At 34.9% G+C, this 17,505-nt stretch overlaps 1 protein-coding gene across 1 annotated transcript in view; it reads right to left on the bottom strand.

Annotated features, from left to right (window-relative positions):
* Positions 1-2,289: 2,289 nt before the first annotated feature.
* LOC100632087 (sacsin-like) overlaps positions 2,290-17,505 on the bottom strand; it is a 17,097-nt gene continuing 1,881 nt past the window's right edge. Inside the window, exons 2-3 of the mRNA XM_020002710.1 lie at positions 14,849-15,128; positions 2,290-14,790 (exon numbers count right to left, since the gene is read on the bottom strand). Of these exons, the coding sequence (XP_019858269.1) occupies positions 2,351-14,790; positions 14,849-15,128 (12,720 nt within the window). The 3' untranslated portion in view covers positions 2,290-2,350. The remainder of the gene's footprint in view (positions 14,791-14,848; positions 15,129-17,505) is intronic.

Raw genomic sequence — 17,505 nt, 5'->3', positions numbered from 1 at the left:
TCTCTAAACAAGCACCTTTTGGAGCATTTCATAATTGTTCCTATCTAAACAATGCACCACCTGAGACATGTAATTATTTATCAAGAGGCCATGTGTTGTATCATAGATACTATGATTGTATTGTACTCTGCCTAAAGCACAGGCTCTCATGAACAAGGAGTAATAAAAGGCTAAATAGTGAAAGTTAGTTATACCATACAACATGATTTATTAGCGGGGAATTAATATTGGTGACTGGTGGTTCTATGAAGAAATCACCAATATAAAATTCGACATTTTGTTTCAATTTGCAAGCATGCTCAATGGCAGGTGGCACAAAATCATCAATATAAAATTCGCCAAATATTACTCCCACCAATAAATCATCTTGTATGGTAGTCTAGACAAAGTGGCTTCAAATGTGGTTGTGTGTTATTATAAAATGATAACCCAGTGATTGCAGGTGCAAATTTCTCAATGATAAACAACATTGTAGTAAAAATCAATTTCTGCAATAGCTCATTACCTGTGACATACACAATGTATACTGGCCCTTAAAAATTTTAAATGCTCCAAAATTATCTACTATAGCACAGTAAGTACTGTAACACTGCATTAAGATTTGTAAGCTGACAATACAAGTTAGCTGCTAGGCCTACATGTACATGTACATGACAACAGGAGCCCTCCTGATGACAATGATGATACATCAAAACCAAGTGTTTGTTAAAAGCATAGAGATTTGTACAGTTCACAAAATTGTCCTCATTGACATGCACATTTACTTAGCCCTTAGCACAACAAGTATAAAAGTTTTTTAAAGGCAAGATAATTTGTTATTCCCTTTATAATAATGGTAACTTTAAATCACACATGATCAAGTACCGCATTGTTCTTTGACAGAAGTTTTTCAGCCCAGACTAATTAATTCATAAAACTAAAGCATCATGATACCTTGATACTTACACTAACATTGTGCATTATAACAAGAGTGGATAATTCAGATCAATGTCTGCCATTATAGCTCATTACCATGATTGTACATGTATATTTGCATAATAGATTGGCCATAGAAAAATATAGCACTGTAATTACTGTAATAATCATTAATTTTGTTAACATTCACACACTGTGATACATTGAAACAAAGTGCTCTTAACTGAAAATTAAAACATTTTGTTGTACAGTGCACAAGATTGAATTTTTACAACAAGAAAAATGTTATTTCTATCGTATGAGGTATCAGTGGTTACTTACGAATGATCTTGTTCCACACAGCCTTGTTTATTAGCTGAAAATTTTTATTCTCTTTTGAAACCTGAGGCAATTACTACTGAGCGAACTACTGAGGCATTTACCAAAAACCTGGCCCCTCCTACAGCAAAATTCCACTATCAATGGCAAAATTGGAGGGGGCGGGGGCAGGCATGTCACCTGAGACCATAGATATTAGAGTTAAACTATTATTAAATAATATTATAACTATTATTAACTCTATTATCTATGCTGAGACCCTCCCCTTGGCTTAGCCTTAGTTGGCAATAGTTGCATCACAACATGTTGGATGACTGCAAATACATTGCATAAAATTACATAGCTCAGAGTCAGAGGTATGCCCTCCTTGCAGACTCCTTAAATCCTGATAAAGCATTGTAGATAGATAATAAATTATGAGTTGGTATAATAACCTAGGTACACTGAAATAGCCTTTAGGAAAATAAGATCCAATAGCCTGGACTACCTTCTGTTTCATGCTCTTCGGTATATTGAACTGTTTCATACAGTTCAATATTTAGCAATGTGGGCAATGACAAATTGACAATGACAGTCAAATTTATTCTTAGATTATTCAACAAATAGACTGACAGTTATTCAGAGCCTTACATGAATAAGGTAATAGTGTCCCATTATAGTGAAGCATATTTGAATTCTAGCACAAACCTCAAATTAAGGAGCAGTTGTTTGACGCATGCATGCAGATGAATAAGCCATGCTACACTCATATTTATGTTTAACACCAAAATGTTATGAAATAACATGCATACTATTTTTATTTAATGAAATGGTACTAATTTGTAGTAGTGGTAAGCTTATACCTGCAGTACACAATTTCATACTTCTATAGGCACGTGCCCTGAATGTGCATAAATAAATGAATGAGTATAATTTCCCCAAATTTTGCACACACAAAACAGATAATGTTTCTTGCGTCTAANATCAATACAATTATAAATCATGCTTTAAAGATTAATAATGAATATAATTTTCAAAAAATGAGTAACTACAATAAATAACAAAAATCAACTGCATTGTGTGAATGAATAAGTGACATTAATAATAATTGCACAATCATAAATATAATCTACAATTTTCAGTCAATTTCAATACAAATCAAATTGTACACTTTCTCAGCACATTTAGTCGCATCAGCAGCTAGATGAAAATTATATTTGTCAACTGGTGCATTTGGTCTGCTGTGCTTATTAGGATAGCGTGTACTTGTATAATACTGCTCCATACCTAATACTAAATTAGTGAGAGGTAATAGTGACACTTTAAATGAACCAAGAGCTCTAGCAGGAACATTTAATTGATGATATTTAAGATGTATCTCATTTAATCCTAGTAGAGCATACATACCAGCTTTAAGTGATTTTTCCATTACCTGGTGAGCCATAAATATGACTTGAGAGGAGACTTCAGAGTCATATGAAGAGGACAAGTACTTCAGAGCTTTTAAATCAGACTTTGCCTGTCTTATCCATCGTTTTGCTTCAATCAAATCAACTTGAGGCTGAAAGTTAAAGGAACTTGCACTTTCCTGGGAGGATTGATTCTTCTGACTTTGAAAACTACTAAAGTTTTTTGCCCACTCAGAACTCAATTTTACTCCCACACCTATTCCTCCTCCACACCATGCATTACGTGCACTTTCATCCCATTTGTTAAAATTTGATTCCCAATCAGATTTATGCCTAACAGTTGTAGCTTGACTATGCAGCATAGCATCAGGAATATCAAGATCTAGCAGTGGGAGTTTCTTCTCTAGACGGTTGATTTGGCACTTTAAGTATTTAAAAATCTCTTCATGCAGCTTTATTAGTGATGTTTCAGCTTTATCAGGATGATACAGCAAGTATAATCTTTTGAGTCCCCGATTTCTTTCAAAGTCAGGTAGAAGCCATAGTAGTCTCAGCTGCTCACATACTTTCCTTTTTAAAGTACACATATCTTCACCCTCATTTGCTTCATTAAAAGTTAGATGGATCCCATTGTGTAGAGCTATTTCTTGAGAATCAATTAATGGGGCTGGGGCTTCACGTCGCACTAATTTATATAGGCTCAACACCGATATAACTTCTTCAATTAAATCTTCTTTATTATCAATTTGAATGGCATACTTTCTTAAAAAAGGATTGTTGATATCTTCTTGATGTACCTGATGAAGTATGATTGCCCAAACAAAATAATCATAACTTTTTTCATACCCGACCCACTCCTGAGGACGAAACACATTATTAACATCTTGATCAAGGAATGACTTCCAGAAACTTTTCATAGGTTGTCCAGGCTCTGGCAAACTATCATCAACGCTTAATAAATTTTCATCATCAACCATAAAAAGTACATCTTGATGAAAGTCTTCCATGAATAATTTGAAATCATTTTCACTCTGGACATTTAAAAGCTTATAAATCATTTGGAACATTTCCTTTGAAAATAAAACAGCTTCATACTTTATCAAACGTGCCAATACAATACAGATTTCATGAGAAAGATCTTTCAGAAGTGTCATATCAATAGTAGTAATACTGTCAGTGCCATAAAATGTGTACTTGCCATCCTCAAATAGGAACATAAAATTAGCTCCTACTGCCCCAACTCTCATAAAGTCAATTATCACACTTGAAGTTAGCTTAGCAATAGTTTTGAATTCTAGATCTTTAATAAAATCAACAAATAAAGCAGCCTTTTGTTCAGATAAGCTTGGCAAAGCCTTCATAAATATTTTGACTAAACCTTGTGAGTAAAATGTGCCTGAACAGAGATTTGCTATGATTTTAAGCCTCTCTACTAGTTTACTCTGAGACTGCAATACAGTACATGACTCCAGCATATCATAACTAACAAAGGATAAGGGCTTTGGAGATAAATCAGTGGGCAACTTGTGGCAAAGCTCTGTTTCTGACAGCTTTGCATCATACGTGTATAATGGAATGTGAAATAATGCAAAGTTTGTCTGTGAAAAATCCCAAGAAGCCACATTGTTGTAATACACCTTTCTATCGAGATAAACTAGTTTTGTTGATAAAACTAATTCATTGTTCAATGATGGGAGATACAAAGGATCAAGTATTTTTGCTGCTGTTAGTGTTACATCATCTTTTAGCAAACTAAAAAGTGTCTGCATAGCATCTCTCACTAGTTTCCTATCATTGGGACTATTAATTACTTTGCATTGATGGTGAAGTCTCTCTAGCATATATTGTACATGCTTTAGCTCTACTTTAAGTGTGACACCAGCTATTGACAAAGCAGAGTATAAATCGCTCAAGCAATTGGGTAAATTATTAATGTAGGGGCAAAATCTTGTACTCCGCTCAGATCCTAGTGAAGTAACAGACATGACTACTTGTAAAGGATTAACTAAAACCGGCTTGTTAATTTCATGATTGTCAATACACTGGAATGCTGGCTCAGCACTTACAGGAATAAATGAAATGAAAGATAGTTCCTTTAATTTGTGACTGTTGTGATCTTGAATGAATTTGATGTTCTCTTTAATAACATTCACCATGAAGGTAGCATAGCCTTCTGATAGTGTTGGTAAGTTGTATGTTGACATCAATCTAAAGTCAGCCAAGTCAGAATTTGAAATATTAATGATGTTCTGAAAAACTTCATCTACTGTGGGCTTAATAAGAACTTGCAATTGGCTCAATACATCATCATCATATGCAGCTGAACAACAGTCCTTTGGTAAATTTATCAATGGTCTAACAGTCCACAAAAGTGAAGCATAACTTGTATATTGGGCAGCCCCTTTGAAACTTGTGAAGCCAGAAGTACAAGGTGAAGCAATCCATGACAGTGAACTCAAATCAGCAGTACAAACAAAGGAAATATTACCAATTTGAGCTAACAAATCAGGTGAATCATAAAAATCAGAAGCTTTATTGGAAAAAAGATAATCAACAAGCACATGAGATGCCTCTTCTGATTTACTTTCAGACACTTGAGTACAAAAGTCTATAAATTCTTGTGCTGTTACTTTACTACAAAGACCAACAAACATAAGAAAATCAAGCCATTGTTCTTTTCTGTATTCAGTATCAAGAAAATGAAACCGGTCAGAAAAAATATTGAATATGTCCATAGTGTGATCGACAAAATGATTAACAGGATAAAGCACATTTCTGTCTGTACATGTCTGACACACTAAAAAATTCAGCCCTTTTGCACAATTTACAAACTTTTTAGCCAGCTCATTTTGTTCCCCTTTCATTCTTAAAGCATGCTTCAAATTAGGAAATATATTTTGCCTAATGTATGCCATGTGAACCTTTCGTTCCTTAAAACTTAGCTGGTTGAAAATGGGAAAAATTATTTCACAATACACTTCAGTGGATGACAAATCCTCACCAAACAAAGAATGAATAGTTGAACAAAGATATTTCCAAGACCCATTTTTCTCCAAAAATACAATACTTTCAATAGGTGCCCACTTGTCATATGCTATCAGGGGGAAATCTGCATCAGGCCAAAGGTAAATATGCTTTCCAAGTAACTTGGTGACTAATCCATCAACACCCTTAAACAAAGGGAGGTACATTAATTTGTTGAAAATTGACTGATCATTATGGAATGATGTGTTCCTAAGGTACAACAGTAGATTGTTGATTTTCCCATCTGACATTTCTTTAACTATTTTGGTAAAACACTCCTCATTTTGTTTGCACACATGAAAGATGACTTTCAGAATATCATTGTAGTGCTCCATACTAGGACAATATTTAAGAATGACTGGTGAAATCAAGTCAGATTTAAGAACAGGAACATGTAATTCTTTTAAAACATCAAATACATCGTGCATTACATTGTCTGGTTCAACAATGGGCAACACTTCAGATGAGCTACTGTAGAGTTTGTCGTCAGATGGTAACAAGGCCCAATTTTGAACAATTTCCTTTTGGTAGGCAACAAAAAATTCATTTTCTGAGAAACACTTCCATAATTCCTTCAAAATACTACTTTTAATAGAACTTATGGGTGCCTCCTTTTCTTTCATGACAAGCGGAAGACTTCGACATAAAAGAATTGATATTTGAGCATAGCTACATGAATCTGGAGTGAGAAAGTAAGATGAAGAAAGAGGTAAGTGTAAGAGTTCTCGATGCAAAAATTTGTCTTTGCTCCTTGAAAAAAGTGAAAAACATTTGCTAACAAATACCTTTTGTGCTTCATTAAATTTTCTAAGAATTCCATCAGATGTTAGTAAAAGTGGATAACCATAGGGAGATCTTGGAAACTCACCTGAATCACTTAAAATGTATGCAAGAAATATCCTAAAGCACTTAATTGTTTGAAAAGGAGTCTCATGTAATAAGAGTGGCTCACTTGTTGTCAATATCTGCTCACTAAATTTTGTGTAGAAGCAAAATACAGACATTGGGCTTACTATTGAGGGTTTATAGACTCTTTCAAAGGATTTATAAATACTATAAGGTGCAAGTGTTATTAACATGTTTAATTTTTTCATAAGTTGCACTACACCTGGAATTTTCTCAGGTGTAAAGTATACCTGTCTAAATTCATCATCACTTCTTAATGGGCACCACATTACTTCACATCGATTATATGGTTTAGGAATTTCAATAGCAAGAACAGGTAAATTATAATCATGAAGATGCTGCATTACATCAATAGCCAATGTATGCCATTTACCCTCTAAAGTTAAAAAATCAGTACCTAATTTAATCTTCAATAGAGGAAACAGATCATAGTAACTTTTAATAGCAGAAAGAATTCTATGCCGGGAGCCATCATACTCTGATAAACGTATCATATGAGGTCTAATCTTTTCCAATAGTACTGCATAAGAATAAGCTATTGCTTTGAGGATAAATTTATTCCATACTGTCTTATTGTCATTTTTGTCATTACTCAACCAAAGTGAACGACGATTACTACTAAGAGCAAACTGACCATTAATTTGTATAGGAAGATTAGTAATTGCAGGTAATGGTAGAAAACAAAATGCATGGCCCAGTAGTCTATTGTTTCTATCCAAAGGAGCTGCAATACCATGCCTTGGCCAAATTTTATTGTGTGATAGCTGTTCTCTTGGACTTCTTGATGCATCACCAACTCCATTTTGAATAAGCCACTTTTTAGTCGTTGTTCTATTGTCAGAAGTTACAAGCTTAAGTTGCATTGGATATGTAACAATGAATGGATCCTTGCTAATTTTAAAGGAACACAATTTACGATGAAATGATTCTCTAATAAGTTGGTTTTCTTGTGAGACTTCTATTTCATAGCCTAGTTTAAATGAGCAGCGACAATCATCAAGAACATAGAAGCTAAACTTTTCGAGGTGGTTTAAAAATAAAAGGGAATGTTCCAATTCATGAACCCATTCAAATAGCTTCTCTTCTATTCCTCTGACAGCTATGTGCCTCTTAAATGTTTTGTCCAACAATTCAGTTGATTCAAATCCATCGTGTGTTCTCAAAGGCAGTCTAAAAAGAGTACCTGAGGTCAAATCTTCATGCAAACAAATGCTAGATGATGAATCACGAAGAAAGCTCGATTTAAGATCAAGCATAGTATTAAAAAATACATTGCTAATGTTGTATTGCCTACCAGGACAGGAGTGATCTGCTTCTGGTACGTACCTGCAATGTGGATCAAATATACAGAGTTTGTTTCCTCTAGTAATAAAGCTGGGACAATCAGTCAGGTGATACACTACATTAAAGCCAATACCAAACTGACCAATCGATTCATCATCATCACACTTGGAGCCAAGGCCAAGTCTTTGTATCCCTTTTAAATCATCATCACTAAAATCCTTATCATTCCATACTAGCAGAGCAGGACCTTGTAGCTCTTTTCCCCACATAACAGATGGAACTCTTTCTTTACCGTGCTGTCTTTTGTCTAATATCACTAAAATTTTATTTGCTTTAGCATCATCAGCATTTTGTATCAGTTCTTTGAGAAGTGTAGCATCAAGTGGATAGTCATTAAGTACATTCCTAATGCGCTGAGTTAGTTCTTCCTTTTGACCAAAAGGGGCTCCAGCAAAATTTTGCTGTACATTAGGAATAAATTTATTCATAAACCTGCTACATGTGGGTTTAACACCGAGGGTTAATGCTACATCTCGAGATAGTTTATTGTGTACAAAGAAACTCTCCTTGTCAGGCGTTAACCATGGCACATCATTAAATGACAATTGATTAACATATCGAAGAGTATAACAATCATCAACAAGTATGACTCTTTCGTAACTGGAAACATTAGATGGACAAATGGACATCAAATTTAGCTCTAATATCATACTTAAGGTAACATTTCTATTCTTCTTTGGAATTTTATGAGATGCGTCTAATTCGTACATTTTTCTGAAGACTAACAATATGTCATCATAGGTGAAATTTTCCTTAATTTTAAGACACTTTAAAAGATTTTTATATTCACAAAGCTTTGATGGTAGCTTGTAAAGAAAAGGACCATCTTCATGCTTCCAGTTAACAGCTACATCACATGGACAAACAAAGATTTTACCTGTCCAAATAAAAGGTTTATTACAATATCTTAATAGTAATTGAGAAATGATAGGATTCTCAAGTGAGTCATTAAAATATTGATACACGTAACAACATATTTCTCCAACAATGTCCCAATTGCCTAACTTAGCTGTAAATGAAGAAACTAGAGTATTAAAGTGGTGAAGCACTTCATCAAATGATGGCATAGTAGGAATTTCCAATAGCTTAATAACCCTTTGTGATATGGACCCACAACCTCCATGATTGACAGAATTCGTGTTGAGAATTGCTCTTTGGGAACCAACAATGAGAGCAGCTTCTCTTGTTCCCATTCGTAAATCACACATTAATTCAGTAGGAGATAGCAGCACATGGCCTTCACCTTTCCAAGGTAAAAAGTAATGTTCAGGCTTTGGTAGCACAGGTAAAAAGCTTGTCTCCTTTAGCTCATCAGGCACAGCAGAGTTTATGCATTTCAATATAGCCTTTACTCTTTTCATTGCTTTATTCTCGTCAATGACGATAACCAATTTAATTGTCTGAGCACTTTTGATAATAATATCCCATGGCAGTTTCCTTGACATCATTCCCATCTCCATTATCGTATAACACACTGGATTATTTTGGCAGAAGTCAGAAAAGGGAAACAATGAATCATCTGGATCAAACATATCATGAAATGTTCCAGGATCAATAAGTTGACTTGGTAGCTTTAAGACGACACCATCAGGTGAGCATGGGATGCATGGAACAGTTCTCAATTGGTTTTTGAAATTCTCTAATTTATCAAAACCTGTCAGCTCTGACATAGAAATAGTTAATAATAGAGTATAAATAACTTTATTACGTATCACTATGTGTGCATCAAACACTTTTATTTTAGACAAAAAGTAGTTGGTAAAACTATCTTCATTAATAATGACAATGTCATTATCAAAGAGTTCTTGCAACTGCAGCATATGCGAAGCAGGTAAGGAGACCACTGGTAGTTGAAGAATATATAGAGCCTCATCAAGAAATGTAGCATCACCAGCTATTGAGTCTTGGAACAACGATGAGGGTATAAAGTTAGATTGTGCTAGTGTTTGCCATCTATTCAATGAAGCAGAGTAGAACAGCTCTTGTTCTGATAACAAATTAATCAAGGGAGTAACAAGGAATATCCATGGATACATCATATTTAGGCTTGCACTTAGTGGCCATAACATATAAAATTCATAATTGAGCAACTTTCCCGAACAATGCATTTCTTGTAGTTTCTGAAGCAACTTACAATAAGCTGCCGGTATAGTGGTTTCCATGAGCTTCTTGTTCCACTGTTCTCTAAAATCTGAAACTGTACTAAGTGAAGGTTTAGTCCAAATACCAGTTCTGTTACTCATGATAGCAAAATTAGCACTAATGTGTACTGGCAATCCAGTACTAGGCAATGCTAGAGGTAGAAAACAAAATGCACTCCCTTTTATTTTTTTACATTTATAAGAGCTCAAGTTTACTTTATCCAGTTGACATGCTACAGAAGCCACAGCAGAAATACCACTATTCTGAGACTGCTGCTGCTCTTCAGCATCAGCAATTAACCAGTGTTCAGTAATACATTTCTGCTGAGGTGAAAATGTGACTACAAAATGACGAATATCAGCAATTCTACTTCTATCAATTGATACTTTAAGCATTTTCTTTGTACCTTTAAAATCACTGAATGTGATGCGCTTCACATGTTGTAAAAAGAGCAATAATTTAGAGCCCCAATTAACTAAATCCCTTTTCATGTCTTCTACAAGATGGTCATTGTAAATTGTTGAGCTGATCTGACTAGCACTTGTCCTAAAAGGAAGCCTAAATAAGGTTCCATTATAGTTTGATGAAGATTTAAACCCAAACAAACCATCATAAGGTACCAAATGATCAGTGTTGGCTAAAATTTTTGACTGATACTTTATTTTTTTGCCTGGCCTGCTCTGATTTTGAACTATGTCTTTAAGATAGTTGAGCGTTGGATCAAATATATACAACCACTCAGCACTAACAAATGAAGGTACATCAGTGACGTGATACACTGAGCAAAAACCAATACCAAACTGACCAATTTTGAGTGGTTGATTAGCTTTTGTGGTACCAGCTAGTTTAGTGATATTTTCAAAGTCTTCTTTAGCAAAAGTACTGTTGTTGTGTACTATCAGAGCTGGGCCATGACTGTCTGCCATTCCTTTAAAAATTAAATTCTTTGTTGAATGTTTTCTATTGTCATAAAGTATATTGACTTCTGTTGCTCCAGCATCATCAGCATTTTGTATCATCTCTTTCAATATACTCAAACCATCTTTATATTCTTTCAAAATATTACAGAGACGAGTTATTATTGGTTCATGCTGACCAGCATCATCAAAGATATCTTCAGTTATATTGAGCTGATCACTAAGGGGAGTCAATCCAAGCTTTGCTGATAAATGAAATACCTTGGGATGAATAAGATAATAATCTTCTCCTGAAGCATTTGCAATTTTACGAAGGACTTCATTATCAGAATAAGCAACCTCTTTAATAGGGAAAAGTTGAGGATAAGAGGATTTGCTTTCAACTGGTACTAGTATATTACCTTCTATCATTCTATCAGAATCTTCTGCTAGCCATTCTAAAATAGCAGTAACTATTGACCAAGCTTTTCTTGAAGTGATTTGATGGTGGGAAACATGATTCATGGCACAAAGTACACTAATGATCTGATGTGAAGTTACTTCATTATTCATCCCAAATATTGTAAAAATGTCTTTGAATTTTTCCAAGTTACTTGGTAACAAATAAAGAAATGGCTCTAAATCTACTTCAATGGAAGGATTAGCTTCTAATGCTACTTGGCTTGCACTTAAAAACTTATTTTTGATAAATACCCAATTATCAATAGCTGAAAAAGTACTTGCACTACAGTGCATTTTGTTATCTTGCAAATAGCTATAAATTTTGAGTGAAATCTGTAGTAGCAGTTTATTGGATATTGATTTCTGATTTTGAATGACATCCTTAAAATGAGATACAATGACTGGCAATAAAGCTTGAGAGCAACATACAAGCTCCACAAGTTCAGTAGGAGCCCTCTCCACAAATAAGGCTTTAGAACCAACTATTAAAGGTAAATCAGATGAAGATAGGTCTCCTGATACTAAAACTAAAGGCACAGTCCTAGGTCTAACTGAAACTAAACAGGACAGATGCTGTGACCCCTTCCACTCTAAACAAGAAGGGTAGTTTCTAGGACGTCTGTTTGCTACTGGTAACCAACAGGTATCAGGACTTAGCTCTGTCAATGCTAATACAAGTGGGAGTTGTAGGTCAGATGACAGACTTATTATATCGTTCAATAAATAAGGAAAAGAGGTTAGATACAACAAAACTGCAATTGCTTTGGAATACTTTACACTACTTAATTCTGTAACAATACCCTCAAAAGAAAGCTCTTTAATAGATGTAACAATTTCAAAAATTCCACTAGCATCAACTGACGACTTTAAACCACTTTGCCTCAAAATAGGCAAATAAGGTTGAAATTCTGTACCAGGAAACTTGCATTGATCAGAGATCAGCTCTTTAATTAGCTCATTTTCAGGATCAAACAAATCAGATGGTGATTTAAATAAGTGAAACGTTGATACTTTAATAAAAGGTAAGTCATTCAAAGCACCAGCTAACTGCTGTCGATAATGAGGAGAGCTAAAATTGCACAGGACACTTAACATAAAAGGGACTATATTTTTGCTTTTAAAGTCTTCACTCTTAATCTGCCAAAAAGCAATTTTTTTGAGGTATTCAGTTTCACCCATAAAGCAAACTAAATTAGCATTGTGTAGCTTTTTTAACAGATACTCATTATTGCAACTACTATATGTAGTATCAATGACAAGTGGCTTCACGCTAATTAGGTGAGTTTCAAAATCATATCTTCCTTTCATAGCAATTGCCTGATTATCATACGTTTTGATGGAATTGAATGAGAACAGAGTTGAACCACTGAACTGCAAAACTTTAAAAAGAGGCAACCCACTAAACTTATCAAACTTACTCTGATCATCGAAAGGAAAATTACTAAAGAAATGCTGTAGACAGTGGGCTTCATCACACGAAAAATCTACCACACGAAAGTCTAAAAACTTAATTGCATCCAACACTTGATCAGGGACAAATTGATATAAATATTCAGAGAGCTGTACATGAGACAAGAAGGTGAAGTCCCTGGAGTCAGCAAATTTGACACCACATTTTCTTAAACAAGCAATAAGTAAATCAGAAATGGGCTCAACCTTGGACAGTGAAATATGGACTACACCTGTTTGTTTTGCAAAAGGCACAATATCCATTTTACCAAAAGGCAATTGCACTGGTAATATTAATTTACCATAAAAAAGTGACAAGTCTTTTTTATTAATCCATTGCCAAAGAAGAGCTATCTGGTCTCGTGACCATAAGCTTGTGTTACATTTTGATAATAATTCAGCTACATGTACAGTGTTAAGTATGGCAAGCTGTGTCTGACCACTATGTGCAACTGAAACAAGATTTGAATGCAATATTTCATCTTCGTGGTACATTCTTACAAGAATATTTTCTAAGCCACACAATAAATTGCTAGGATTTTCAAGGCTGCTAAGAAAGCATAATTCTGTGTGTGACTCAATCTTATTTCTAAACTCCTTAAAGGAACCATCAGCCAATGGTAATAATTGGAGATTATATAAATCTGCATAATTATAATCAGCCAGACAATATCTTAAAATAGCAAGTTTATCTTGTCTTGTCACATTAATATAAGATGATCCACAGCCTCTTAAATAAAATCTTGCTAACGATGGACTCAAAACTTTTCTAGCTCCAGTATAATACCTATCAACTACTTCATTGCAACTGATGCTCAAGAAAACTAACTTTAGGTTACACTTGAACAGAGCATCACATACAGCCTTTGGAACATCATCATTCAACTTTAGAATTACAGCATCTTCAATATTAATCCATTCCCCTCCATTTAATTGAGTATAAACTACCTTACTATGGCTAAACAACAACTTGTAGAATGGTTCCAATAGTCCACTCCATGATGTACCACTCACTTTTCTCATATCAGGCCAATAGCTGTAGACATCCACTGATGGCATCGCCATTAATTCAGAAACTAACTTAAAGTAACAAGAAGGCAAACATTTCTCAACAAGCATTTTGTTCCATAATGCCTGCTCATCATGTCTCCTCTCTTGAGCTATCCATTTTACTGATCGTCGATTAATGCCAACAGCAAAACTACCATTAACATGAACTTTGAAAGGTGACTTGTCTTCAACTGGTAAAGGCAAAGCACAAAAAATACGGCCATCAGCAGTAGGTAAAGTGTTCAATTCAACAGCTACTCCTACCCAAGGAAGGACACTTTGTTTCTCTGCTAGTTCCAACACCTCTTGACTATTAGATCCAACCTGATGAACTACAAGCCACTCATGCACTACATATGATGTGTAATCATCTATAGCAACATTAAATTGATTACAATCTAAATGTGTTTGACTGCATTGCTTTAAATCACTCTTATTGTTAGTAAATAAACTCTCAACAGTGCACAAAAATCTTTGCTGGCTACAAATATGTTGGCTAAGGAACTCATCAGTAATGCTCACATTGAATATTGACAATATATCTCCTTTAGTATTAATTTTGAATACTTCTATCGAACAAACAGACCTCAAAAAGAGCAACATATATTTTGCCTCTTCTTTTAGTGAACTCAATAAGGACTCGACTTTCGAAATATCATAAAGTTCATTCCACATTTTAGATGGTGTATTACGCAAGGGAAATCTGAACATAGCTTTCCCCTTGTACTCAGATAAAGTATTAGAGAACTCACATATACCGTTCAATGACTCAAGAGCTTCAGGACAATAGTAATTTAAATCTTTCAAAGAATATCGCTGGCCAGGCTTACCGATCCATACTGATTCTTGAGGTTCCAGGAATACACATGTGTCTTCACTGACTATAACTGGAAGATCTACATGTAATACAAGAATGAAAGTATAACACTACTGTATGTAAACTGAAGTCATTACCAGTAATGTGATATACAGTATTGAATCCAATTCCAAACTTTCCAACTTTATGTGGGCTGCCAGCCTTCACACTCTGATATGTAGTCTTTATGCTTTCCCAGTCTTCTTCTTTGAATGGTGCATTATTATACGACAGAAGGGCAGGACCAGTGAATCTCTTTAATATTTCAGAATTATCTGATTCTTCCAATAATGAAGGAGGGAGTGTCTGCAGATCACGACAATCAAGATAAAACTTAACCTTCGTGGCTCGAGCATCATCAGCATTTTGTAAAATTTCCTATAAGAAATGTAGGACTAGTGATAGATCAGTACAATGCACTACATGTACAACAAAGTATAATCAGTCATACATAATTAGGGGGCATCCCTAAAAACAAATGAACAAGTAGTGTAGGGCTGCATCGTGAAAATCAATACTAAATGTGACATCAAATGATTACCTAGTTGGTGCTTAGTGCAGTGGCGTGTACCAAAGTAACCAAACTAACTCAACAAAAAATGTAACTATATGTTGTATTATTCAGAGTGGGTTAATGGTAACAGTAATAGTCTTAGAAGTGATGGAGAACTTAAATACTTAATAGTAACAGAAACACACGTAGTACAAGTAAAGTAATACATAAACATCAGAAAATAATAATAACACATAGTACAATGTACATACACATGTACATGTACATGTAATTGGAAAATCCTAAGTTTGAAAACTAATTACTTCACATAATGTAACAATGGTTTATTCTGATGCTAATTGCCTTTTGTTGTTGTCACTGTAAATACATAAGATGCACATGTACTACTGTACATATGTACATATACATGTAGTTGCTTTGGCTCTTCATTAAATGGACTTGGGAATAACATTCAACTTCCAACCAATTAGAACTGTAACTGTAGTAGTTAGGATGCATGCAGGTACATTTAACAATCTGTAGCAATTGGATAAGGCATTGGCAAGAATGCTATGGAACTTTGTTAAAATGACAACTTTAATAGGGAAACTGTTGAAGGTAGAGAATGTAGTTCAAAAGGGCGGGATGTGAGTCAGACAGCCTAATCTACACTCCTTATCCACATAAATTGTGAAGATGGGTTCAGTAAAATACAAAAGTGAATACAAGAATAAAACTCTAGTCTAATCTTGTGTTTACTTATTATGCTGTAATTATACTACCTACAGTCGCAAACCAAATATTCTGAACCCAGCTTTACAATGGCATGTTTTTTTAATATGCCCTGGTTATACCATAGATATATGGTTATACACATCATACATATAGACCCATCCCAAGGCTAATTATCATGATCATTAATTGCACCGTATATCCCAACTGAAGGTGAGTTCTCAATATGACGCATTGCCTTTCATGCACCAGCGTCATGACCAGAAGTGCTGTATAAACCAATGGGTGCATGCGTCAATGCGTCAGATTAGAAAATATTCTATTCTGACGCATTGACGCATACTCCCATTGGTTTATACAGCACTTCTGGTCATGACGCTAGCGCATGAAAATCAATGCATCATATTGAGAATCCACCTTGAGTTTGACACCAGCCACTTGGAATTTGAAAAATGTAGGTAACGTCAGTGATGACATCTTACAATGATATTCATAGAAGTTGGCCGACATTTTACAGCTGCGTAGTTGGCCTGTATTGCACTCTTAAATGGGTTTTCTTTGTTCTGATAAGCAGTACAATAGCTGCTCAACTAGTCTTTATACAAGCAATCATTATCAGAAGATCTTACTCTGTTAGCTTTTAAAAATTAGAATTATCAGTTTTGCCGCTCGACCACATGTTCCTATTATATAGGCGATAGCCTATATGTAGGATTGAGGTTGGTTTTTCAAGATGGCTGCCGTTTTTATGATTTTCAAACACTCGTAACTCTTTTATCTTACGTTGTACAGCCTTATAAATGGCTTAGATGAGCTCTCCTTCACTAAGCGATTCTCCTGGTACCTTTAAAGTGGACTGTAACTTAGCAGGAGCTTTTTTAGAGAATAGGCCAAAATTCAAATTTCTGCAAAATTCTTCGGACTTTTTCTTCTTTCAACTTCTTCTATCGCCACGATAATCTTTTAAACCAGAAAACCGCTCAAGACGGCTTTTACATCATTCCTTTGTGCTTGGGTCAAAGACCACAGTGGCGGATCTAGGAGGAGTTCCATGGGTTCCATGGAACCCCCCCCTTTGGCAGAAGAAGTTGTCCTTTTGCAGTATCTTTGGATTCTTTGCAGTCAGTCTGCAGCACTTTTCCTCCATTTTATTAATTAAAATTGATGAGCCACACCCAAATTTTAATTAAAATTAATGAGCCACACCTACTTAAGTGAAATGGAACCCCCCTTTCAATTTTTCTGGATCCGCCAGTGGACCACAAAGGTGGATTCATAAAGAAGCGAGGAGAGAACAAAATGGAAGTCAAAATCCAGCTGCAAACACCGCAATGACCGCATGGGTTTGTGGTTTGACACCATTTTAATTTATGCGCACGTGATTAGCATGAATATGATTAACCTAACCACATAATCATAACAGAATGTAATTTATTAATTTAAGAAAAAAGAATGGAAACAAGTAAATTAAAAACATTAAAAATGGAAAAGTAATAGGATTAAATTGTAAAGAAGTAAAGAAACAAGAGG

The sequence above is a fragment of the Amphimedon queenslandica genome, unplaced genomic scaffold, assembly GCF_000090795.2.
Source record: "Amphimedon queenslandica unplaced genomic scaffold, v1.1 AMPQUscaffold_12853, whole genome shotgun sequence".
Taxonomy (NCBI): domain Eukaryota; kingdom Metazoa; phylum Porifera; class Demospongiae; order Haplosclerida; family Niphatidae; genus Amphimedon; species Amphimedon queenslandica.
This window is presented reverse-complemented; position numbering and strand designations above follow the sequence as displayed.